This window comes from Ambystoma mexicanum, chromosome 3q (assembly GCF_040938575.1).
Source record: "Ambystoma mexicanum isolate Mex_15411 chromosome 3q, UKY_AmexF1_1, whole genome shotgun sequence".
In the NCBI taxonomy this organism is placed as follows: Eukaryota; Metazoa; Chordata; class Amphibia; order Caudata; family Ambystomatidae; genus Ambystoma; species Ambystoma mexicanum.
This window is the reverse complement of record NC_090926.1, coordinates 1,056,812,438-1,056,839,655: the sequence shown is the minus strand read 5'-3', so window position 1 is coordinate 1,056,839,655 and position 27,218 is coordinate 1,056,812,438. Positions and strand designations below refer to the sequence as shown.

General features: G+C 45.1%; 1 protein-coding gene across 2 annotated transcripts in view; it reads left to right on the top strand.

Annotated features, from left to right (window-relative positions):
• The window catches only part of TMC8 (transmembrane channel like 8), a 719,897-nt gene that overhangs the window by 36,995 nt on the left and 655,684 nt on the right, over nt 1–27,218 (top strand). The window contains exon 2 of one of the 2 annotated variants that reach the window (XM_069655257.1): nt 8,188–8,412. The exons of the other annotated variant lie outside the window; for it this stretch is intronic. Within the exon in view, the coding sequence (XP_069511358.1) occupies nt 8,234–8,412 (179 nt within the window). The 5' untranslated portion in view covers nt 8,188–8,233. The remainder of the gene's footprint in view (nt 1–8,187; nt 8,413–27,218) is intronic. 2 annotated transcript variants of the gene reach the window in all.

The following is a 27,218-nucleotide window of genomic DNA, read 5'->3' as shown; positions in this document are numbered from 1 at the left end:
ATGGTTACACCTCTGTACCAACTCATTCGTCTGGGGATGGTAGGCAGTTGAGAACTTGTAAGTCACTCCACAGTTTTTCCACATGGCCTGCATGTTGTGGGACATAAAGTTTGATCCCCTGTCAGAGATGACTTCCTTAGGAAAACCTACCCTGGTAAAAATACCAAGTAGGGCCTTAGCTACAGCCTGAGCTGTTACAGTCCTCATAGGTATGGCTTCAGGATACCCGGTAGCATGGTCTACTACAACCAATATAAATTGGTTGCCTGAAGAGGTTGGAGGATCTAAGGGACCAACAATGTCGATTCCAACCCTCTCAAAAGGGACTCCCACCACTGGGAGAGGCACCAATGGTACCAAATTCTTGGCTCCACTCTTGCCAGATGTCTGACAAGTGTGACAGCTCTTACAGAATTTATCTACATCAGACCCCAACCTAGGCCAGTAGAAATAGAGAGAAAGCCTTTTCTTGGTCTTCTTGAAGCTCAAGTGACCAGCCAAAGGGATCTCGTGAGCTAACTGTAGGAACTGTTGTCTGCTCTCTAGGGGCACTACACGTCTTCTGTAGTCCCCTGGAATAGACTCAGTTGGTTCACTGTAGAAGAGGCCATCTTCCCAGTAAAATCTGTGCTTCCCTGGCTCTTGCCGGTCCAGCTGGGAAGCTGCCTGTTGGCAAAAAACTTCAAGAGTAGGACACTCCCTATGACCTCTGCTAAAATCTTCCCTACAGGGGCCGCCACCTTCTGTCAGCAAAGACTGCAGCTCAGGATGGTCTTTAGGATCTAGATCTCCAACAGGGGCAAGGTCTTCTTCCAGCTCTGATCCTCAAAAGCTGAGTCAAACTTTCCTGGTTGGGCCTCACACTCAGCCTCAGCTGGGGAAGTAGCCACAGGTGTGACTTTGGACAGTCCTCTCGGGATGTCCTTGTTGGAAGCTCAGGAGTGCTGTCTGGTTTCTTCTTTGAGACCTTGGGTTTCCCCTGTGCCTCTTTCTTTTTTGAAATTGCAGTCAGTGGGCCTCATTCCGAGTATGGCGCTAACCAATGGCGCTATTAACGCCTTGGTTGACGCCGTACCCGGACCGGCAGCGCCTTGGTGGATGGCGGAATCACCGCCCCATTCCAAGGTTGGCGGGGCGGTAATTCCCCATTCACCAAGGCTCTTCCCCATTCCCAAATGAGCCCCCATAGGGCTCAATGGGAATGGGGAAGATGCAAATAACGGTGACCGTTCATTACGGTCACCGTTATTGGCTTGGAGGCCTCTTTGCGCCCTCGACTTTAACACCTGCTCAAAGCAGGCGTTAAGGGCGAGGGCGCAGAGGGAACTCGGAGTATGGCGGTAAGGGATTACCGCCACCGGTCTCGTTACCGGTGGCCGCTATCCCTTAGCGCCATACTTGGAATGAGGCCCAGTAACTCCTGTGGGCTGGGTGTTATAGTTTCTTCTACAACATCCTCTGGAGAGACATCTAATGTACTCTCCCTGGTCCTATTTGTCTGCTCCTGTTTCCTTTTACTGGGAGTCCTGGGGGTGCTTGATACAACTCCAAGAGTTTTTAAGTCATTCCCCACTAGAACTCTCCCAGGCACATCACTCTGCACGCTAGCAGGTATCTTGACAGTCATGTTGTTGCACTGGATGAGAGCTGGTAATCGTGGAAGCATTTCAACAGGGCCTCCAGCAAGCTTAGTGAGGCTTTTGGGTGCCTTTGCAACATCCTCAGCCTTGGAAAAAGGTTCATCCACTACAGTAATGTTGGCCCCAGTGTCTCTAATGGCAGGGGTCTCCTGACCATTTACAAGTACACTGTCTTTGTAATATTCCTTTGTATTGTCTGGGATGGAATTGTAGACATCTAAATTCTGTTGTTCCCACAGACCCAGGGATACTAAAGAAACACTGGCAGAGACTCCAATAGGGGTCTTCAGCCAGTAGGTGAAAGTTTCCACTTGCCATTTGTACTTCTTCCTCTGGGGAGAAGGCTAAGGAGACAGTGTGGGTCCCTGAAGTTTTACCCTTGCATCGGGGATCCCCTTTCACATGGTCAGTAGACCCACAAACATAACATTTTCCAAATGTCTTGACAAATGAGGGTTTCAGCTGACCTCCCTCTGGTTTGGCACCAGAGGGTTTACTAGCCTGATTCGGTTTCCCTTGTGGCTTATCCTTCTTATGTTTGGGGCCCCTTTTGGATTGGAGGTATTAGAATTCTCTTTTGCATCTGTCTTGTGCTGCTTCCTCTCATCCTTCTTCTGAGTTGACCCAGAATCCTTGTGAGTAGCCCTGTTGGCAACCCACAAGTCAGCACCGTTTGCTAACTTCTTTGGATCAAGTTCCTTAGAGTCAGCCAAATGCTGTCTCAGCTCAGGAGAGCAGGCATCAAAAATAGATTCCAACAAAAATAGATTTCTCATTCCTTCAAAGGAGTTAACCCTGTAACCCTTTACCCAACCATCTAGGTTTTTCAAACATTCACACACCCAGGTAGCCCAAGGGGTAACATCATGCTTTTTGAGGGTCCTAAACCTCTTAAGGTACTAGTAAGGAGTTTTTCCAAATCTAGCTATCAAAGCTAGTTTATCATTTTCATACTCCCCCACCTCCATTGCAGCATCAATTGCAACCTGGGGGAGCCTAGACAAAAGCCAAGGAATCAACTGATTCACTGTGAAACCCTGAATCCCATAGTTATACTCAAAAGCAGCCAACAATCCAAAATATCAAGTCTTACCTCATACATACTCAAAGCTTCTTTAGGCATGTGCGGCCTCTTAGGACTGGAAGACCTAGAAGACTCTGGGAGAGAACCATTTTCTTCATTTCAAGTGCACGATTCAATTCCATTTCTCTGAGCTTGAGTTCTTGATGTTTGTTTTCAGTTAGCATTTGGAGCCTTTTGAATTCTAACTCAAGTCTCATCTTTTCAAGAGAGACACATTCTGGACTCCGTACTGGACCTGGTAGGGTCCCTGAGGCTAAAGGTTGAGGCCCAAGAGCAGGTAGAGGGGCAGTGGGGCTCACATCCTGAGACTCCTCTGCCTCATCTGCCTCTTCAATAACATTAGAGTTAGACTCTGCATCATTACTTTCCTCATCAACAGTATCCACATTTGTTGAGGCATTGGGGGTTACAGCCCAATTTCTCAATCTTTGGTGTTCCAACAATTTTTCAATCAATTCATTTTTCTTTCCCTTAACAGCCAGATTCCTAACTTTATACATCTCTTTCAGTCGAGATAAGAATGACTAGGGCCTCCTGTTTGTAGTTATCCATAGTAGGCATTATAAACCAATTGATTCTCTATTGGAGCTTAGCCTTGTGAAGGTTATTGTGAACAAAGGTAAGAGTAGCACACTCGATTTAACAACTATACTTTATCCTCACCGCTGTACACCAGTGTTAGGCAGAATTGCAGGCAGTACCCTCTGTGAACACCACCCACAATTAGGACTACTGGTGTAAGCAAAAACCAACCTTTGGTATAAGTCTGTACCACACAGTTTTTGGTAGCGAGCTGAGCAGCCAGCCTTATCCCAAGAGGGAGTGTGAACAGTAAAGGAAGTTACACAGAAGTATCACAATCACAGTGGTTCAAGCAGACACTTACACTCAAGGTTTCTTGGTAAAAATACTTATACATTTATTTACACAGTTATTTAGAAAACATTCACTAGTAGAAATCAACTCAGTATCAAACACCAATACACTACAGTAAGAAACTCTGAGTTGTAGGGACAGTTTGTGCTCCCCTGAAAATGGAGCCAAATGGCAATACAATTACTTTCAATATGAGTAGAAAGACATAGGTTTGTACAATGGATTAGAAAACACTTATTTTAGGCAATGCAAAGGTTCAGTGTACCAGGAGGGTCAGTTCAATTCAATAGGCCAGGCCAAAGTCAATAGTCTAGTGTTCTCGGATAGGACAGAACAGTTCTGGTAACAAACGGAGAAGTCTTTGTAAAAGTTCTTAGAAGTAGTTTAGATGAAAAAGAATGATATGCTGGGTCACAAGCTGATTCGGCCTGTAAGTTGGGAAAGTTTCACAAACTTTCACTGCGAGAGTTAGGATCTCTCAACCGGATGGCAAAAAAGATGCAGCTGAAGACGTTGGTTCCTGGCAGTTCCTGCAGATCTCGCTGTTCTTGAGCCTCAGTCGTGGGAACAAGAGGGAGGATGTCGGGGGACTCCTGCACTGCGCGGGATCGTCGTCGGAGCAAGCAAAATTGAGTCACTTTGGTTTTGTAGCCGTTGCTTCAAGACAAAAACTGGTTTCCCTCTCCCAGGCTAAACCTTAACCAGCATTGAGAATGGTATCCAGGTGTCTTCTGAGCTGATTGGTCCCACCAACTCAAAGGAAGTAGCCGTCCTTGAAGGAGCTTGTCTGTCGAATGGAGTTCTGGCAATTCGGATTTGCAGCAGGGCTTCACCGGGCAAACAAACGGTCCAGTGTTTGCAGCAGCTGTCCTCTTCCAGCTCGTCTTCGGTTCTTTTGTTCCAGTGGTCGACTCTGCCTTCCAGGCCTGGAGACACGCCTTTTAAACAGTTTTCTCCCATTCATTCCAGCCTAGCTGTTACTCACCCATCAGGATGGCTGTCCTTGCCGGAAAGTCAGCCAGCCAATCATGCAAGAGTGCATTTGGGTCTCCTAGGAGACCAAGCACAGGGAGTTTCGTGCAGCTCCCTCACTTCCTGCCCACCCCAGACACTCAGACGCCAAAGGCTCACGAACAAAGGGACAAACCTGGTTTGGCAGGCAGAGTTAAACACTAAAAGGACATTTCCACAAAGAAACGGCAAAAAAAGATGCCTGGAGTCTGTTTTTACAAAGGGGTCATGGGCGCCATATTGAAAAACATGGCGGCCCCGATTTTTAGCTACTGGTGTTCGCGGTCGAGAAAGATCATGGTAGTTCATTATAAAACCACTGCCACCAGCCATTTCAATGGTAATGGGTTGCTTTTGACAGCTACAAAAGTGTTTACCCATAGGGATATTAAGTAGCCCCTCCAGCACGCTATAGGAAGATAGTTTGTGCTGGGTCTATGAATTTAAAAAGACTAGTAAAGTCATTTTAATTTACGTTCTCTGGGGAACAATAGTTCATCCCAGAGAAGGTATTTAAACCTTGGGAAGTCCAAAGGACAACCCTGTGCCACTGCACTAAAGGTGCTGTGTGACACAACAATGAAAAGAGGATGCCTATTGAGTTATCTAAAACTCCATAATCAAAGAACAGAAGAGTAAAACACACATCAAAATACAAGAGACAGTGGGAAAAAAGGCTCATACTCTCTCCAAGTAAAAAAAGTCAAGTCCTCAAAATCCAGCAAAGTTGCTGGGGGCCTCTAAGGTGAAGGGAATAAGCACATTTATGAGAATTCTCCCTAACACGGGGGATGGGGACAAATGCTGCAAAAGCACCACCCCTATTACACACAAGGCAAGAAATGTTTCTTTCACCATTAAGGGTGAACTAGAAGCAAAACTGAAATGCTTAGTTATGGAGAATATAATTTAACCTATCGAAGTCGCTGAGTGACTTGCCCCCATAGTCGTGGCCTGCAAACTGAGTGGTAAGATCAGGATATGCATTGTCCTTAGAGATATCAATAAACAGTCACTGCAGACACACTGCCGATCATCTTGGAGATGCTCAAATACATTAGAGGAGCTATCACATTCACCACCTTGAATCTCTCAACAACTTATTATCAAATCTTCTACTGGAAAAGAGAAAATTCATGCACCCATGCAGTGCCTTCAGATTCAGCAGAATGTCATTCCAATTACTCATGGCTGCTGCCATTTTCAAATGCATCATGACACATTTGTGGTGGGGGATCTCCAGCGTGCTCATTTATTAAGATGATATATTGATTTATGACAGTGGAAGAGAAGACCACAATAGGAAACTCTGAGATGTACTGTGGATGTTGCAAGACAAGGGACAGACCATGCAAATAAGCAAGTGCAGATTCATAGCCAAAGTAGACTCTCTGGGCCACACAATAAGAAGAGACAACCACAGACCCAAGGAAGGACTATTGAAGGCCATCAAGGAGGCGCTGATCCCTGCAGCCCCGCTACTCTGCTTGCAGTCCTCCGTTCCCTGTCTACAGCCCCTTGCTCTCTACCACCAATTCTCTTGTCCCTTGCCTGTAGTTCCTTGTTCTGTGCCCATAGACCTTTTTTTGGCTTTAACTTCCTAGATTCCAGTCCTGTGTTACCTTTCTATCTGTCTGCAGTCCTGCCCTTGTTTTCTGAGTCCAGAGTTTCAGTCCCGAGTATTCTTAGTCTTAGTCTATAGTTCAGTCCACTGTTCCTTGATTCGGTACAGGTTCTGTACAGTACACTGGAACAGGAGCAGGTTCTGGAAAAGAGGCTGGCAGCAAACTCAAAGCAAGAGCCCTGTGCTCCTGCAGGCAGCTGCTTAAATACTGACCTTCCCTGTGCTGAAGCAGGCTCGTTAGCAGAACCTGGAGCACCACACCTGAAGGTAATCTGCCACCTCGCTCTCTGGATCTGGGAAAGTGAAAGCAGCACTGTGGTCTATGGCTTCTGGGGATTGTAGTTCTATGACTGCTGCATACTGAGACACATGGGCATGTGGGGCTTTATAAAAATTTAAATAAATTAATAGGAATAGCGAGGTCATGAAAACTGCAAAAGGTGCATTATGAGAGATGTAGTTTGTGAAATTAAATAAGGAAGTACCAAAGTCTTGCAAACGGAAAGTATAGGCAACATATGAATAGGTATTGCCTCTGGTAGGATTATGGTGATGAATGAGTATCAAATAGTCCACAATGGAGGGCAGTTGGTGTTCCAGTGGCACAGTCATGGCAGAATCAACATAATAGGTCCATATGAGAGGTCGTGTAATAGAAAACTGTTTTTTATCACAATGATCAATAATTTCTCAAAGTAGCCTGAGGCGACCATGGTTGAGGCGGTCACTGGTCCTCTAGTAGTAGACTTCCTACAAGAGTCAGGGGTCATCCTTTTTCTTTTTCTCGTATTTCCTTTCTTTTCACATTATAGTCTTTCTTTTCCTTTCTCCCTAACCCCTTTCTCTTCACATCCGCATAGAAAATGGTATGGTGTTTTGTTTAGTATCCACACAGATACAACATGTCCTTCTGAGGTCACGCTCGAAAACGCATATGATCTATAACATTGGGTGTTCTTGTGCAGGGATGGTTACTATGGGAGAAGATAGTTCATATCCCAGGTTGTGATCAGATGACCATTACAAAAAAAATACCTTTCACTCCATGAAGGCCTACAGTGACGTTCCTCTTCCATTTCAGGTACCATGCTGCTTAAGTCTTTGTGATGTGTGCTTGTACTGGTTGAGAGTTGCGGCGTGAAGCAGTTGACTCATAATGGTCTCACATGCATCCGCCCATGTTACCTAAACCTGATGCTCACCTACCCCGTCCATCCCATCTGCTCCTTATGACCCAACCTGTCCCAAACCATCCGTCCTACCCTACTGATCTCACCTTCCCTTGACCATCCCACCCATTGCTGATGATCTCCTTGGCCTATGACTAGATAGATATAGACTAGATATAGACGGAATATAACATCTATCTTGATGATATCCCATTTTCCTGACCATCCCTCTAATGCTGATGGCCTTACCTGCTCAGACCATTTCACCTCCGCCCGATGATCTCATCTGCTACTTACCACCCCATTCTTGCTCCCAAATATCTCATCCACTCCAGACCAATTCACGCACTCCTGACACTCCCATCTGCCCCATACCTTCTCACCTACTCCTGCCGATCTACCCTGCCTAAGAACATCCTCCTACTCTTGATGATCTCATCTGCCACCTATCACCCCTCTTGCTCCCATAACATCTCACTTACTCCTGTCACTCTCATCTGCTGACACCTTCCCACCTACTCCTGCTGATCATATCTGCCCCTTACCATCTCACTTACACCTGATGCTCTCACATGCCTCCTATCATCCCACCTAGTGATGATACTGCCTACCTATGACCAGACCATCTTATTACCTACCTATAACCAGACCATCTGATTACCCACCTATGACCAGACCATCTGATTATCTACCTATGACCAGACCATCTATTACTGATATCAACTGCCTGCAACCATCCTACTAGGTATTGTTGATCCCACCTTTCTACTAATCCGTCCACAGAGTCTTGGTTCCTGTGACCAGCTCCGTTGAGCCACTGGACTTTGAAATGGCATCTGTGGCTGAGAGGAGAAGACAGGTCCTATTCAGTGCCCTTACATCTGGTGACAGCGACAGTATCCCAGACCCTGATGGCTTTCTGTCTTTGGGGGCCCCTGAGAGGAGCAGTGATACTTTGACTCCTCTGAAAGAGCTGCTCCTTTGCATGCAAGAGAAGCGCCGCTTGAGGTAAGAGAGAAAGCATGATTGAGTAGGAGGGTAATAGATTGCAGGTGTGTGTGTGCTGTGTGAGTATGGGGTGCTAATCTTGGTGCCTACTCCCTACTAGGGTGTATGCAAGCCCCGCCACATTCACTTCAGCTGCACTTTTTAGGACTAGAAGACAAGAGAGACTGACCCTGAGGTGAATTAGGTACATTTCTTTTTGTCAAAATGTTTTATTCAACAAAGCAATATCAACAAAGTGATACATCATCATTAAACGTCCAACAGCAGGTTCATTACAGAAATTAAGAAAGGAATCCAAAACTTGGCCAATCTTTAAAATGCATTTTTCTTTTAAGAAGACACAAACTGAAAGCACCACAAAGGGGGATACATGGAAAAGCTGTTGAGGGGGTAAAATGGGAGTGGGGATACCGTCTGGAACAGACAACAAAAGGAACACCAGCACAACCGAGCTCACTGATACAGATAGTGGTCTCCTCGATCAGTCCAAAGTCTTCATTATAACAGTGAAATGTTGGCCATTAGCACCCGGGGCAGAGGACGCAACCAATCAGGTTGATTGGATCGCAAGCTGAATCTTCTGATCTAAGTCCGCGTTGCACGCAACCTGATGGCTGCTTTCCCCACCCACCATATTCTCCACCCCCTCCCTTGACTTCTTATTTTCAGTTCCTCTCACACCCAGTCCCACTTACCTGATTACTGCAGTGATGGCGGCGCCTGCCGCTGCTGCTGCTGCTTCCGTTCCGTTGTCCCTGCTGGCCGCCATGGAAATGGAAGAGGGACTCCATACGGTGCCTGGCCTTCATGATTCATGACGTCCATCTTTAATGAGTATTTTGTTTCAATGAACAGGACGCTGTGGGGCGGCTATTGATTTAAACAAAATACTTTGCTCTCAGCACGCATTCCACGGAGTAGAATGGGGGGTAACGGCCCAGGGCCCGAGTTAATAAACCTGAGCGTATATTATAACAATGGAATGTTGAATTTAACTACTGTTACAAGGTTTGATGTTTCTCTCTCAGCATTATGCATCAATCAGTGTCTCTCTTATACAGCATTCCACTTTGCAAATGCTCACTCCAAGGTTCTGAGCACCTTCTCCAATTGTTTTATTTTGTTTCTAACCTGATTTAAACCATTTGTGTGTTATTGCCATATTAATGATGGCCTTAGTGCCCCGCAGGAAGTGCTGTAACAAGTGATATCGTCCCTTACCCTTGCTATGATCCCAAAGGTTTTCATCGGGCCCATAACCTGGGTGTGTGCCAATACCACTGGTTACAGCCCTCCCCCAGTGTTGTAATGTCTCAGTATAATCATGCACATACAGGTTAGTAACAGGCCCCAATCAAGAGGATTTTTAAATAGGCAGGTGCCTCTGAAAGTCAAGTAGGGCTATGGCAGAGTAAGGAACACTGTCTAACTCTTCTAGCCTCTCAAGTGACCCCCATTGCCCTGTGACCAATCCGCCTCTATAAGTAGACTAAAGTTAAGAGGACACACCCATGGTTAAATGGAATATCAGCTATTTTGCAAAATAGCTGGTAATTAGGGCCGGTCATAGGATTTTCAGAGCTCTGTGGCAAAACACAGGCAGGGACCGCTAATTTGCGTATATGTATTGATATCATTGAACTTAACATCACAGGAAGTGATATCAACATTTTATATCCAAGGGCATCATGGGACGTTACATAACAAGAAGCTGCCAGAAGCAAGCCAAAGGACACATATCTTTGTGATGTCCAATATATGAATAGTCATTGTGATTGCTATGGATCTACACTACTTACTATTTAAGCGTTGTTGCATTTTTAAAAATAGTTTCACTATGAACATGATTGTTAATATGTAAGTTTGAAGCTCTATAAAATACTATTTGTGTGCTAATAAACATACACCCTTTAAATAAAGTAGGTGATATAAAAAGCAAGGTTTATTTTGTCAATCTCTTGAGAAATGGCACACATTTGAGTAGCTTACTGGAGGTGTTTGGGGCTCTGACCTGTACATTCTAGCATTGCTGTTTCTATCACACTTTCTTGTGGGACAAATTGACTCCCCAACCCCATACTCGTGGCACTTCAATGCTACTTTATTTTCAAAAGGACATTTAAATGATGTTCCAAGGCCTTGCAGGGGACTGTAGGGAGCTCCTCGGAGCTTCACTCTTAAGGGCAACAAACTAGTTATGCAGGGTGAACTGTTGCCTTCCAGGGTCTAGCGTGCTAATAGGTTCCACACTGCCCAAGCCCTGGGCCGACCCTGCTGATCATAGCATCATATGATGTAAATCACTGCTTTTCAAAGTCAACCAAGATTGATGAGGACATAGAACCAGCATCTCGCACACCCCAACATATTCCAGTTCAGACCATCCCACCTGCATTAGAAAGATATCCCATGCTCATTAAGTGAGCATATCTGAACATCCATTCATCTGAATACAGTGGTAATTCAACTCTATTCTTTAAAAATGTGGCTTAAGCTTTCGGGCTGCAGGCCTGTAATATCCCCCTAGAGTGTGCACCACCTGCACGTGCGCACTCCTGGCCCCGGCCGCCTGTATATGATGCTGCATTAATGGAAGGCGCTTCCATGCACATTACCTTAAATCAGGGTTTTCCAACTCCAGGCCTCGAGGGCCGGAATCCTGACTGGTTTTCAGGATATCCCTCATTAATATTCATGAGGAGAAATGTGCATAGATTTAGAATTATTCTATGCAAATTTCCTTCCTGAATATTAATGAGAGGGGTCCTGAAAATCCGGACCACGAGGCCTGGAGTTGGACAAGCCTGCCTTAAGTAATGAAAGCCTATTACACACCACACTGCTAGTAAGTCTTTGATTTCCTGGAGCTGAGCTCTTATGATCCTGTTGTGGGGCATCTGACATCTTGGAGCCCCACATTAAATCACACTGAGCCAGTAAGTTGCATCACTGGGATCGTGCCCCATGACAGTGTACGTCCTCTTTTTATTCTCCCCTGTGATGAAAGCCGTACCCTGTCACCACGGACGTCGTACGCCACAACATCCCTATCAACATTTAACAAACAACCAAAGAAAACATTGAACAGTTAACTCTAAACATGTTGATAGTCATGATGCTCTCGGGGACCGTTCGCTGGGTTTCAGTCCATCACATAATCCTTGAAGCGTCCAGGATACCGAGACCTGGCCGTTGTGTCCTGATCGGGATCAGACTCGTCGTGATTTACTCCACCTCTATTGTCAACGTCTGAGTCCAGCTGAAGTGGCACACCCAGGTACGTGCGCCACATCCAACTTAGAGTGAGGTGAATCCTCTAGGAGCTCTCCCTTGAACATATTGAACCAGCTCCTGTTCCGCATTAACGACTCATGGCCTCTCTCAGCAGGTGACATAGAGCCTTATTTTTGGGTAACGATCCATGGGCTGCTCTCATCATCTACTTTGTCCTCCAGCTCTGGGAAACACACCTTTGTCTTGCTGGTCCTTTGATGCACTACATGCACCAGGTCCATCACTTGCCTTTGCCACTGAAGAGGAATGACCAGTTGGGAGACGCACAGCAGAACACCTTTGAGGCCGACAGAGAGAAATGACTAATCTTCTTGTGTTCTATGCTGTGTGATGGCCAGAAGTGTCCTCCACTGTCCCGTACATAGCTGGGTAAGGATATTCTGGAGCCCTTCGTCATATCATGTGGCATTGACAATCTCGGACAAGGACATGACTTTGGGATGACAGATCTCGTGACCATTCCGACGAAGCCTTCCACATCCTGGTCTACTTCTCTTGTATGATCATGTGGTCGCAGAGGGTGGTGTAACAGATAATTTGCACCAGCCCTGAATAGGAGAGTCACCCTGTATTCCTGGCACTGCAGCAGCTAGTGTGAGAGCTGGAGGGGAGTTTGTGGTTCAGATCCTTGCATGATAGGGACCAGTGGCTTGTGATGCATGAATACAGTCACTGGGTAACCAGAGATGATGACGTGGAAGCGCTGGCACCCCCATAGGACTGCCAGGGCCTCCCTCTCGATTTGCAAATATATCTCCACCATGGGGGAGAGGGCCTTGCTTGCATATACAATAGGACGTCTGACACCTTGGGGATCGACCTGCACAAGTATCGCATTTAGCCCGACTGGGCTGGCATCCACCACTGACTCTGTCTCTCTGGTCATCCACCACTGACTCTGGATGGGTATACTTTTGCCATGCAGGTGTCTGCAACAAGGGAATCTTTTGTGCTGCTGAAAGCACCCTGCTCCGCTTGACCCCATCATAGTTAACAGTTGTTGTGGAGTCTCCGACAACTTCAGAGCCCTGCAAAAAATTACACAGAGTCAATAAGTTGATTCACTGGAATCCCGCCCCATAGCAGGGCATGACCCCTTACCCCTTTTTTATTCTCCCACGTGACATAGAGTGTACGGTGTCACCAGGGACATCCTATGTTACCACAGATCCAAACATAAAGCACCCCAATGGCGATGAGAGGAAGCTACGGCCACGTCCCAGCTGTACTTGTCTTTTGAGTCCACGCTGTTCGCTGATGCTCGTCAAAGCTCAAATCATGCAAGGAGTGTCTCGCCTCCTCTGGCCTTTCTGCAATGTGTAGGTCCTCCGCCTATACCATGGGCACCATTGTAGGATTCCTTCCGCACTTATATTAAAGGCACAGAATGTACACAGTTTGCCTCGGCTCACCGTTGAGCACTAGTGAATGCTCAGAAGGCCGGTGCCTGTTCACCATTGCACCGATGTGGCCCAACCAGACGGTTGCTGATGTATTCAAGGAGGCATTTGGCCATTTGGATAAACGTTTTAGCAAACGCATACACATAGTGTTACCATGCAAATGTTTTATGACTGATTACAAGCCCTGTTGGAATCCATTGAATACTTCCTCACAGCACTCACATCAGCCGCAGAGGTTTTTGGGCTACTGACTGATCAAATTATTCGAGGTCAACTAGTTCTTCACTATTACAATGAATGGGTTGCCAGGAGTGCGAGAGGTATTATGGATGCACAGGAAATGTTTGCTTGATGATGTTCTCACGACTCCCAAAACCATATTGCTAGTTGTGCATGAAACAAGCCACACCCTGAAATGTGTGCTCGCCAGAGTCCAGCGAATGATAATTATGTGCAAAATGAAATTTGAGCCTCCTCTTTTCTCATGAAACCTATGTCAGTCACTTGTGCATGCACTGCTTCTAATGTGATACTACAACACCATATGATTATTCACATTCAGTGCCCAGCAAAAAACCTTCATTGCTCAAAATGCTCAAAGTTTGTCCACCCAGCTAGAGTAGGCAAATCTGCGTTCTACAGAACTGTGGCCTTAGAGTAATCAAGATGACATTGATGATATTGACGAATGTACTGAGAGCATGGACCAAGTGGTACTGAGCTTGGAACCAGACACCACCACTGTTAGAAAGAAGAAGCCATTTGGCTGATTTAGGACCTGACTGTATAATAAACCTCAGCTTGGCTTCAAAGTTAATTGATCCCCAGTGGAAATGACAGACGTCTTCCTCCAGACATATCCCCATGGGCATATAGGAGTTTCAAAATAACCACAAAATAACCACAACATGGTTTCAGTGCAGGGACATTTGCTTCAAAGATTGCAAAGCCCCGGTAAAAGTATGTGTGGTGTGGTAGGTCAGAAGAAGGAGGCGAACAAAGAGGTGGTATTTCTAGCTGTGATTATATTCAAATAATAAACAAAAGGCCTATCTACCCCTAACAAGTATGGGGTTTACCTACCTAACATAAATCTAACTAGGGTGCTCGTTGTTAGTGAGGTAGTCCAAATCAAAATAGTCTGTCCTCCATCCAAAGACTACCCTACGCTGACCCTACCACTAAGGGTTCTATTAAACCAACAAAACAAAAATTGTGTTCCATGAGAATGACTCCCTTCTCCTGGACAGGCCTCCTTAGCCTTAATAATCTTGAGATAGTTCCTTGTGATGAAGTTAATCCGTTCCTTTAATTTCTCAAGGAGATTCTTCCACCTTCTCTCAGGTATCCCCTATCTTGACTTATTTACAGTTCCTTGTTTCCCCACTCAAGGGTCTTGGCCTCTACACCTCTGATTTTCTTTTGCATCAATATCTCTCTCACTTATACGTGTTTCACAGTCTCTCATTCCACGTAGACCAGTGTCCCCGGTCCCTTTTTCCACCTTTTTTATACATTTTTCACAGTCTCTCATTACACAGAGACCAGTGTATTTGGTCCCTTTTACAATTTTGTTATTTTCTAGGCACTTCCACTTATGGGAACCAACATGTAGGCACTTCTGCTCCTCTTTGCTAATGTCGTCTTTTGACTTTCTTCACTATCTTTACTGTTTTTGTAATCACTGGGACGAGTGTGAAGAGTCCCTCAGTATTCTTTATATACTCTGCTGCGTTCACACTTACTAGGACGAGTATGATGAGTCCTGTGGTATTTGTTATATGCTCTGCTGGCTGCTTTCATGGTTCCTGGGATGGTTATGATGAGTCCATTGATATTCGTTATCTATTCTGCTGCTTTCACAGTTACTGGGACGAGTATGATGAGTTCCTTTGTATTCGTTATACTCTTTGCTTTCACGGTTCCTGGGATGGTTATGATGAGTCCATTGATATTCGTTATCTATTCTGCTGCTTTCACAGTTACTGGGACGAGTATGATGAGTTCCTTTGTATTTGTTATACTCTTTGCTGCTTTAACAGTTACTGAGACGAGTATGATGAGTCTCTCAGTATTCGTAATACTCTTTTCTACTGTTACAGTTACTGGGACGAGTATGATGAATCTCTCAGTATTCGTGATACTCTCTGCTGTTGAGCATCTGCCTGTGGCCCTTCCAGGATCTCCAGCCGTTCCCGTTATTTCTAGCTTATTAGGTTGGCATCACTGGTTCTTCCTGTGGGGTCGGGATCACGCTGTCTCAATAAATACTTCCAGTGCCTTCCTTTCCTTCTCTGCTTTGCTTTTCGTGAGTCTGTAGATTATTCTGCTGGATGGTCTGAGCATTGTTGTCAGACCACAAGGTCCACCTCCTTGAGGTCATGCCACCACCTGGCAATGTTTCCACACACACAAGGCGGCTCCCTGCTGGCTCCTTAACCATGTTCCTCCTTCGTTCTGCACATCCTCTTGACCAAGGATCTCCTGGAATGCCCTGGCTTCTCTCTCCGAGGTTCGAACTTCCCGGGTTCACCTTCTCGGTGAACACGACTATCTAAGGCAAGTCCTTCTTCTTTTTTATCCATCTGAGCTGGGTCCTCCCCAGTGGAGGATCCTTGTCCTTCTTCTCTTTCCCTGAAGTATTCTTTTTACTCCATAATTCACACTCTTCACAGTGGTCTCTACTTGCCATGGAGGAGTGATTCATGCCCATTCACCAAATTTTAGCACTAGTACTTAAAGGTTATGTGTGCTCTCTCCTTTCTCTTCTTCTCTCATTAATGGTGGCACCCAGTGCAGGGCCCTTGTGGCCCCCTTCTAATCCTCTAAGGACATCATTAATATTTAGCTGAATGGCACCATCCTGGTCCAAAGCTCTCAGGTCAACCTTCTCCTCTTTGATAGACGCTTCCTGTGCCTCATCAATTTCCTTTCTTCTCCTGCTGTCCCTTCTCTCCCTTCTTTGGCTTAGTTGCCTCCCCCCCTCTGCCTCCTCCTTGGCTACCTTGCCCTCTCCTCCTTCCTCTTTTACCACCCCTCGGACTCCTTCTTCCCCTCGCACGACGTACCTCAGATTTGTACCCATCCCCAGAAGTCTTTCAAAGTTGGCAACCTTCTCCATATTGCCACTCTCAACACTTGCTCAGCTGTCAAACACTCCTCTGACATCTGTCGCCTCCTGGAAGAACTTGATCTCGATGTCATGGTTCACAGCCAGCTCTGTCACGAGTTTTGACACTCTCCTCTCTGGTGGCTACAAGATCCTCTATGCGGCCAGATCCAACCATTCCAGAGTGGGTGCAGCCTTAATCTTCCTGGAGTAAATTCCTACCTCTGTCATTCCTATGCAGGCCTACTCCTCTTTCGAATGCCTTGTCTGCAGGCTCTCTCTCTCTCCTGGCCACTCTCTTACCCTGGCTACTATCTATCGGCCACCTGGTCTGATCACCTCCTTCACCTCTGAGTGGGCGGACCTCTCCTCCTCCCTCCTGGCCTCAACCACTCAACTCCTCCATCTTGGAGACTTTAACATCCACCTGGATGCTTCTTGTCCCTCCTCTGGACTCTTTCGCGACCTCTGCGACTCTCTCTCTCTCTCTCTCTCTCTCTCTCTCTCTCTCTTTCTATTCTTCCCTCTGGCCCGACTCACTCTGCACACTCTGGATGTTCTGATCTCCTCAGACCTCCCCCGCTCTATCGCCCTCATCACTCTATTGCCCTGGAGTGATCACTTTCTCCTTTCCTCCCATCTCTCCCTTTCTATCACACATGAAGCGTGTGTCAGTTGAGACTTTCGCCGCCACTTTCGCTCCCCCTCCTCCTCCTCTGACTGACTCACATCCTGACACAGCCCTTTCCATGCTCCACTCGTCTATCCCTGATACTCTTGATGTTCTTGCCCCTATCATGAGGATCCACTTGAAGCTCAAAGCCAAGTGTAACTCCTGGTATGACTCTGACCACATCACCCTTAAACGCAAGTGCAGGGTGGCTTTGAGGAAATGGTTAGCTTCTTGCGCATCCTCTGACAGACTGGCCTGCTGCCTGCTCCAAAGGAAATACCGGTCCGCACTAAGAGAAGAGCCCGCATCCAAGCCCGTGGCTCGTGGCATCTAACAACTCGGCCGAACTCTTTAAAATCTGCAAGGAGCTTGTCAATTCTGCTGAAGTCTCTACCTCTCCTGTCCCCTCCCGGACCTGGCTACTCATTTCATCTCTAAAACCCAAGACATCCTGTCCACCCTCTCATCCTCTCCTCCTTCTCCTCCCTCTACTCTCTCCTCTACCTCTGCCCCCCCTGTGGCCACATATTCTCCCTCTTTCTCTTCATTTCCTCTGTTCTCCCCTGACAAGGTTTCTAGACAAGTCCGATCTATGAAAGTCTCGTCAAAACAGGTTCTTCCCTGTTCTTCCAAAACCATCAAGGACCACATTGACCCCCTCGTTCCTGCCCTGGCTGACTTCTGCAACCACTCCTTCGCGACTGGAGCCTTCCCTTCCCCCCTGAAGCACTCTCTTGTGCACCCTCTTCTCAAGAAACCCTCAGCCGACCCCTCCTGCCCGGCTATCGCCCAATCTCCATCACTCTTTTCTTGGGCAAACTCCTGGAAAAGCTGGCCATCTCTCAGCTTAATCTTCACACTGAATAGAATATGTTGGTTGTCTCCATGACCATCAGTCTGGCTTCAGAGCAGCCAGAAGCACAGAAACCGTTCTCCCGAACATCTGTGAACACCTGCTCTCTGATCTTAATTCTAATATCCCCTCTGTCCTCATCTTACACAACCTCTCTTCTGCCTTTGACATGGTCAACCATGCCATCCTGATCAATCGTCTCTGTGATGATCTGGGTTCACCGATCAGGCTTTGGCCTGGCTGACCTCATTCCTCTCTGACCTACTATTCCAAGTCCAACTTGGGTCCTTCCTTTCCTCTATCTAACTCTCTACCTGTGGTGTTCCCCAGGTGTCTAACCTCTCTTCCTGGCTGTTCAACCAATACCTGGCACCTCTTGCCTACCGCATTGCCGCTCTTTGCTTCAACTTTCAGTGCTATGTGGATGACACTCAGCTCGTTTTCAAGCTCCCTTCTGTCACCTCTTCTCCTTCTCTCATCTCTGACTGTCTGTCTGCTATCCAGGAGTGGTGTGCTGCCAACAATCTCTGCCAGTAAGAAGGAGATTCTCCTCATCAACACACCAGCACGCTCCTTTCCTGTCACTCTCTGGCTGGCTTCCCTTGGCCCTCTTCCTGCTCCCACCTGTGAGGCTAAGAACCTTGAGGTCATCTTCAACACCACACTCTACTTTTCTCCTCACATCTCTGATGTCTCTAAGAAGTCAAACTACCAACTGCACGTCCTCAGAGGTATTTTTCCTTTCCTCTCCTTTCCCCAGAAGCTCACTATCTTTAGAGCTTTGGTTCTCTCTAAGTTGGACTACTACTGCAACAGCCTCTTTCTAAATCTGCCTGCTTCTCCTCTCCGCCCTCTGCAACTCATCCAGAACAGGACTGCGAGACTTGTCCTTGGCCTCAAGTCCAGGGATCGTATCTATCCAGCACTGAAATCTCTGCATTGGCTCCCTCTCAGTGGCTGCAAGGATTAAGTTCAAGACCCTCTGCATTGTCCACAAGGTCTTCTGGGGCCTGGGTCCTCAATACCTCCAACTTTCTCTTTGTAAATACCTTCCTACTCAAGCTCTTTGCTCCTCCACCTCGAACTCCCTCAGGGTCTGTCGCTTCTTTAAGTAACGAGTTGGTGGTAGATCTCTTTCTTCGGTTGGGCCCCCCCCGAACAGCCTGCCTGTCTCTCTGAAACTTGAGGAGCACCCTCTCCGGTTCCGGAAGCACCTCAAGACCTTCCTCTTTGCTTCTTCCTTCTCTCATCCTCTCCCCTGCTGATTTCCTGTCTGATACTGTACTGGTCACCTGGCTACCCTCTGATTTCGGGCCCAGGTCCCTACCCACCCAGTTGCACCCCTGCACTGCCTCCCGGCAACCCTTGCACTTGGGTCTGTATCTGTAACCCTACAGTCCCCCTACCTGCACTTTTTGGACACCTGCTGTCTGCACGTACCCTTGCACCTGCCGGCCGCACTTCTTGTTATTGTTTTGATCCCAAGTACAGCACTGCCCCCTCCCCTGGCACTTTTTCCCTCCTTCTCCCCTGCACTTGCGTGATCTCAATGTCACTTGGCCTAGTAAGATCGTTGTGTCTGTCCTCCCTGTGTTCTCCTTTCCTTGCCTCGTCGCGTCTTGCAACACTTGTGGTTAGGCGCTTTACAAAGGCCAAATCATATCATATGCATACAAATGTGTCAAAGCTTATTTTTTGCAAGAAATTGCCACTTCAAGTCACTGTCGAAGTACTCGCAGAGATCTTTTGTCGTGAGTGACTAAAAATGCTAGTCTCCGACAATGGTGTTTAGTTCACATCACAAGCCATGACTATGTTTCTACAGTCACATAGGTATATCACACACTCAAGCTGCATCTTAAAGGTATCGGCTAACTAGAAGGGGTGAACAATTTTTATAAAGAAATGCTACAACTAGCTAGACATTTGCAACAGATTGCCATCAAGTGGTTCAATTTGCGGTAGCTGTGCACAGAGTGAAGATAAATTCTACCACTGGAGTAGCTCACCTCTCAATCAAATGACGCAGAATAGCCTATACTGTTCTCCTGCATCAACGAGTGGTTTTCCCCGAAGAATCAAGTCTAACGGCAGCAGACATTTAAAGCAAAGTACTGGAAGAATAAGTAAAGAGACCGAGGTATTACAACTATAGGAAGGTGAAGGCAGGAGTAATTTTTTTGGTTGGGAACCCAGTAAAAGTGAGGTTACCACTAAAGTGCAAAGCTTCTGTATCCATATTCAGCTAAGCCTTTACCATCTAAAAACTCTTACCCAAATCAGTCATGGTTGAAGGAAAGTGAAAGTCTTGGTCCCACCCAAAAAGGGTCAGTGCAGCCCGAACTGATTGATCACATCCCTTCTGCACAAGACCACAAGCAACCTCCGACATGTTCCAGCATCATTCAGCCTCATGAGCGAGCCGCAGGTTGGGTCTCTAGGCTCTGCTGGCTCGGGGCCCACATCTAGGATTACCCATCTCACTTGGGAATGACTAAAGCAAAACAAAAGAGATGATGGCTGGAGGGGTTAAATTCAATCTTAACCTCTGACACAAGTTTGGGCACCTCTCCAAACCATCATTCTTCAGCCTGCCAAGCCATTACAAAAGGGGAAAGGCCATATACAAATCAGGCTTGGTCCACCCTAAAAGGCACAGTTCTGTTGCTTTGACAGTAAAAATGTGAGGCCACAATAAGAACGCATGTCCAAATTAGCTGTAAAACTCATAGTATTGGCATTACCATTGATGCCCATTAAAATATGCCATGCACCAATGTAGTCCAGCCACGTATTAACACTTATCATGTTTGCGTTACCATGGATATAGTTACTATGGAAAATCAGGCACCACCTGTAATATATGAAGACAAATATGAAAATGCATCCTATTTAATTAATTAGATTATTTCTTATATTTGAACCATGACAGTAAGCCGCTGTCGCAGGCAGTAGCTAAACAAACCCTTATGAACCAGTGGTGAAATCCCCTAGTAGTGTATGTTCCCTTGTGAATATATCGCTGCTAGATTGTTCTTCTGTTATATCATTCAAATAAATATGTAAGCATCCACATATATACAGCACAATTCAAGTAATTTTTAAAAGGTGTTCATTTTTAATCAGGAGACAAAACTAGGAGAAACAGAAGTCCAATGCATTTCAAACTATTAAAAGTCTTTCATCAATGTTCAAATCTGCAATGACACATAAAAAGACAAAGAACAAAAAGAAACCCAAAATAAGATGTGAGCATAAATGCTTGTTCTCACAATCTGACATGCAGGACAAAAAGAAAGTGACATGCAGGACAAAAAGAAAGAAAAACTACTTTACCTGCCTCTTTCCTAGTCATTCAGCTCCCCTGTGTTGATCTGTTTACAGACATGAACATGTTATAAGAGACAGTCCCCACTGGGCCCTGTCGATAATATATAGCAGTGACCTAGTTGCTAGACGCTGTTTTGACTCAGCAATAAAGAATACCCCCCCACGCTGAGCACAATAACATGTTAATATCAATAAGAAACAAACATTGTTACATTGTTTATGCTCAACACATTCAACTTCAAACTGTCACTCTGTGTCCTGCATCAATCACAGACAAGTAATTCACAGGTGGTAACAAAGTGCTATAGTTTATCTAGTCATGTTATTTCAGTCACTAGAGAATGAGTTCCTAAGTATAATATCTCTCTGTTAAAGTTGTCTATGCGGAGAACAATAAGGTAGTTCATAAACTCTGATAACAAATGGAAAATAAAATGTCTAATCATAGCTACATACGTATGCATGGAAATAAAGCAATGTGTTCAAAAAGAATCATTCAGTAAAAGAGTGACAAATACTTTCTTGGTGCCAACGAGTATTGTCTCTCAGGCTCCTCGTCAGCTAATGGTTCTGCGTCTATAGCCTGGTGTATTGAAGTATATTTTCGTGTCAAAATTACAGCCTGAATATAGTGAAGTCATAGGCCATGTCCACGTATAATTATCCTAAAAGTGCGTATTGTTTCTTCGCCAAACAAGATAGGGATGTTCTTCAAGCAAGTAATAAAAGATCAGGGCTAATAAGTTGTGAATGTCCTTGTTTGAAAACACCATTCATTTGTTCATAAAGATGTACCAAATAACAGAGGAATCTGCTTGTTTATGTCGTGTAACAATTAATTAATAACAGGTTGATTCTTTGGCTCTCTTAAAAATATACGAACATCACTTTGCCTACCAACAATCAGGAAATAAAAGAACATTCGCAGTAGTTTTTGAGTGTCCTCATCAGACAGGTTATCTGTACGTTCACAAAGATGTGCCAGGTAGTGAACGAGTCTGTTTGCAAATTTCATGTGTCAGCAATTTATTGTAAGTCGATTCCTGGGATCCCTCAGAAATACACAAGTGCTAGTGTGTCGGCCAACAAGATAGGGATATTTGCGAATCAAAAGGTAAAGGATCAACCCAAGTAGTTTGTGACCATCTTCGTCAGGCAGAACCATCAGTATGTTCGAAGAAATGTTCTGGTAATTGTCTGATCTGGTCTAAAATTGCTGCCAAAAGTCGTTTAATCGCTAGACCATTCTTACGATCCTGGATGAAAGTACAAACATCAATACGACAGCCAACAAGAGCGGGGTAAGCTCTGAGTATAAAAATGAAGACAGCAAGAAGTGGTCTATGTAGGTCAACATCAGTGAGTACCATATGATCCTATAAAAAGAAACTCTGTTTGAGAGGAGTCAGGGAACTTCTCTCTCTTCCAGTCTTCGAATATAAAATCAAGGTCTGGCATTTATCTGTTTTTTCTTTTGCAGTCCAAAGTCAAATGTCAACACACTTCTTTGGCTCAAGAACAGTAATTTATTTTCACTCCTTGATGTAGCAAATACAAAGAGTGTTTTCCAGGAAAGCCACAGTCCAAAGCACTCTTTATCTATCTTTTAGTCTCTGCGTCCTTTTTCCTTGTCATCGTTGTAGTCTGCACATGCTGAACTGCTTCTTCTTGACTTTCTTTCGAATGGGGTGGGTATGCGGGGTCTCTCCGGCGTAGACTTTGACGTCACCTTGATGAATCCACGCTCTTCTTCCCACAACTTTAACAGCTGATGGTGTAGTGTACACCACAATAAAAGGGCTGCCAAATTTAGCCTTGTTACACTTCCTTGTGAAATTCTGAATAAATATTTAATCTCCTGGAAAGACCTGTGGTACAGAAAGTTCTTGCACTCGGGTTGCTGAATGGTATTAATCTGTATTCTGAACCCGAGACCCCGTCCCTTTGACTTGGTCTGAAATGACAGAGATACTCGTGGTCATACATGTTAAGTAATGACATAGCTCAGTTCCTAACAATTCTGCAGTTGTCTGGGCATCACTCCTAGTCTTCAATGAAGGAGTTAGAGGCGTTCTCATTCGCCTCTAACGGATGTAGCCAATCCTGCGTGCACGGTCGACATCACGTAGCCGGAGTCACTGTACATCTTTATTTCCTGGTCTGCATGTTTCTGGAGCGCGACAACAAGCGCTACCAATTTTGCAGCTTGTGCTGAGAAATGAGATGGTAGTCTTGCACTTGTCATAACTTCAAACTCCCCATTAGGCGTATGCTTTACTACAGCAGCACCTGTATACCTTAATCCATCAGTGTGATCGATTCTTGACAAACCCTCAATAAAAAATATTCCCCCTGCATTTTATTTGACTCTCGGGATATCATCATAGAATTCCACATAATTCGAACAATCATTTACTCATCCTCTGCTAATGGTTCAGCAACAAATATGGCAGGGTTCACCGTTTTACATCTGACTGTTTTGATCGTTGGATTTGATATTACCACTTCATATGCAGAAGTTCTTTGAGACGACAAAGTACCTTAGGGTTTCTCTAAGACAGCAAACAAAGCATGCTTAACAAATAACATCATTGAGCAGCCAATCACTATGCTGGCAGACTTCTCAATAGCAAAAGCGGTAGCTGCCAATGACTGTTCGCAAGGGAAGTGACCCTTCATTACTGGATCCAAAATCTCACTATAATATGCCTGGGGCATGTACCCCAACGTGGTTCTCTGCCTAAGTACTGCTGTCATGACTGCTCCATTCCTCTGAATAATTGGGAATTCCTAAAACTGGAGCCGTACAAATTGCTTTTTTCAACTCATCAAATCCTTCCTCCATTTCCTCAGCCAATGCAATCTTTCCCTGACTTTGTTGTGCCTTTTTCAGGGTTTGCAACAATGGTCTTGTATATGAACTATAATCAAATACCCATGCTGTAACATAATTGTACAATTTTAAAAACGGTGTCATCTGCTTTATCGTGTGTGGTTTTGCGATTTTCAAAATCACCTCAGCCCTTTCAGGTGTGACTTTCTTTCTTTCATGCGAAATTAGCTGCCCTATATACGACACTTCCTTTTGACAATACTGCAATTTCTCTTTGTCCACCCTATATCCTTTCTCTGCAAGAATGATCATTAGCTGAATCGAGTCCTGTCTACACTCTTCTTCTGATGTGCTGCAAACTAATATGTCATCTACGTATTGCAACACAACACTTGGCAAATCTATATTGCTTAAGTCCATCTGCAGGACTCTATTGAAAATTGATGGAGACTCACAATAGCCTTGGGGAAAACGTGTACATTTCAATTTAGTCTGATGAAACGTAAATGGCATAAGATCTTGGGAGTCCTTATGTAACAGGATTGAGAAAAACACATTTTTCAAGTCAATCACTGTGAAATACTGTGCCTCTCCTGGGATATTACATAGAATCGTCGCTGGATCCGGAACTAGAGGAAACTCTGCCTCTACAATCTGGTTAATTGGGCGCATGTCCTGAATTAAACGCCACAACCCCCCCTTAGATTTTTTGATAGAATACACTGCCATATTCCATGGTGACTCTGACGTCACTAAAATACCTTGATCCATCATAGCTGAAATAGTCTTAAAAATCCCCTCATCTGCTTCTCGGGACATGGGGTACTGCCTTACCCGAGAAAGAATTGCTCCTGGTTTCAGCTTAATCTTAACCTCTCCTACCCCCTTCAATAGTCCTACGTCATAAGAACCTGTAGTCCATAAAGAAGTTGGCACCTTCTCCATGTCCTCATCAAAATATGTAGGACATTGTTGCATGATCACCATTCGCTGTGGGATCTCTCTCCTTTCTGTTCTAATCCAATACGTGATGCTCATCCCAAACACTACTTTGTCATCTGACGGGTCGTTCTTAAACATAACTTCTACAGTGACTTCAGTCAATCTAAACCCTTCCTCAATAGCAATCACTGTTCTCCATGGTCTGCCCTCGTCATTGAATCCTTCGGGCATGGCCAACTCTCCTCGTACTATGGCTGCCTGTAATTCCAAGGGGAATATCTGTCCCCCCACTTCGTTCATTGGTAGCTGTGGTCTAAACAAAAATTCATCAGGTATTCTCATTACCTTTCTCGCAAATCCAGGTAGCCATGTTAACAAAATGCACACTCCATAATGAAAAACCTCTGGTTCTAATAGGTTTCCCTCACAAGGCTATTTGCCCTGTGAATGCCATAATAAACTTGCGTACATTCGAATAATGTATACCTGGCGTTGAGCACACTATACCCTCATCAGTGAAGGAGATCGTCGTATTCAATTTTGCCATTAAATCCCGAGCCAGTATATTAACTGACGTTTGTTTTGAATACAATAATGGAACAGACATGTCACATTCCTCTATCGAAACTGGCAATTTTTCAGTAAAAAGGAACTCTGCTTGTAGCTCCTGAGAATCCTTGAGCAATCATGGCACTACCCGTTACAATATGATATGATAGGTTATTTATAACGCACTTAATACCCAGAGGTTTCTAAGCACTGACCCGGGCATCGAATCTGTGAGGCTCTGTGTCAGATTGCTTCCAAGGCGAGCACGTTGCCGCTAAGCTATGCTCCCGAGACCCGATAATAAAAATGTTCCCTCTCATATAAACGGACTTCCCTCCTTTCCTCGCAATTGGGAAATCTCAAATTGATCCTCTTTCCCTTTATTTTTCAATTTGCTGTTTGTCTTCATTTCGTGATATGCTTTCGCAATTCTATCTCCTATAGTTTCCTCTTCGAAATCCTCCTCTAGATTTACTCTGGAGGGCCCTGGCATCGGCTCTTGTGGTGGGAAGAACTCCTCTATGTCATCCCATGCTACTACTGGATTCAGGTTCATTAACTCTTTCTCAATGCGATCAATGTCGTGTGCTCTCTGTCTCCTTTTTCGTTCAATCTCCTCATCAAATGCTCTTCGATTCTTCGCCTCTTCTGTAACTCTTTCTTCCTCCTGTCTCTTCATCTCTCTTCTCTTATTTGCCATGCGTATTTCATCGTCTTTTCGTCTTTGCCTTCTCTTCTCTCGTAACTTCTCTTCCTCTTCTTCGTTTCTATTCTTTTATAGCTTATCCCGTTCTTCGATCGCTTGCTGCCTGTTATCATACTTCCTTTGCTCGTCTACCCCGTCTTCCTTTCTTAGCTGTTCTTCCTGATTCAGCTGTTCTCGTCTTTGTCTACTCTTTTGTTTAAACTCTTCTTCTTTCAATCGTTTCTCTAGTTCCCAGTCTTTTTTATCTTGCTCGTCCTGATCTTCCTTTTGCTGTCCCTCCCCAATGCTCGCTCCATCGAGTTTGAGAAATATCAGACCTCACATCCACTCATTTTGTATGAGCCCTATCTCGTCAGTTTTGTCACATTTTTTTCCAGAGCTTTCGCTGGACATTCGTCACTGCCATAAGCAGGCGGTTCATACGTTGGATTACTATATCCTGCCACTCCCTTAAGCTCTCTGAGTGGATACATTCCATCTTTTATACTTTCGTTGTCTACTCCAGGCATAGTAGGAGGAGCAGAAGGCTCATCACCCCCAATTTGCATTGGTTAAGCATCCACTCTTCAGGAGGTGGGTCTTCCCTTTCCTCCTGATACATCTTCCAAAGCTCTAAACTAGCTAGCCTTTTCTCCAGCTTTTTTCCTGTGTACGCTGCGTGCAAGCATGTGGTCATGTGTTGCAAAACCGCTTTTGACAGCGATCCCCCTTCGGGCCACGGCATGAACGTCTTATTCGCCTTACCTTTAACCCATTCTGCACTATACTGTTTGAGATTGGGTGCAGGTTTTGGCAACTGCTTGTATAAGTGGAGTAATATCCTCCATTGTGACAAGGCTCACTCGCCTGTCAATACTTACCGTACTTTACACAAATAACACTCTAAGCAGACAATCAATTTGATATGAGTGTGCACCAATCGTCGCAGCTCCAAACCTTTATATTTTGTTTCACTTCAATCTTTCTACTTAATCATACTCTCGATAATTCTCTCTTATCTCTTGAACACAATTCTATTCTCTTGTCGCTCTTCAACACTTCACTTTTTTTACTCACATATACAAAACATACAGACAAGACTGGCCGGCCCACATATATCTCCTTGCTGACGCTC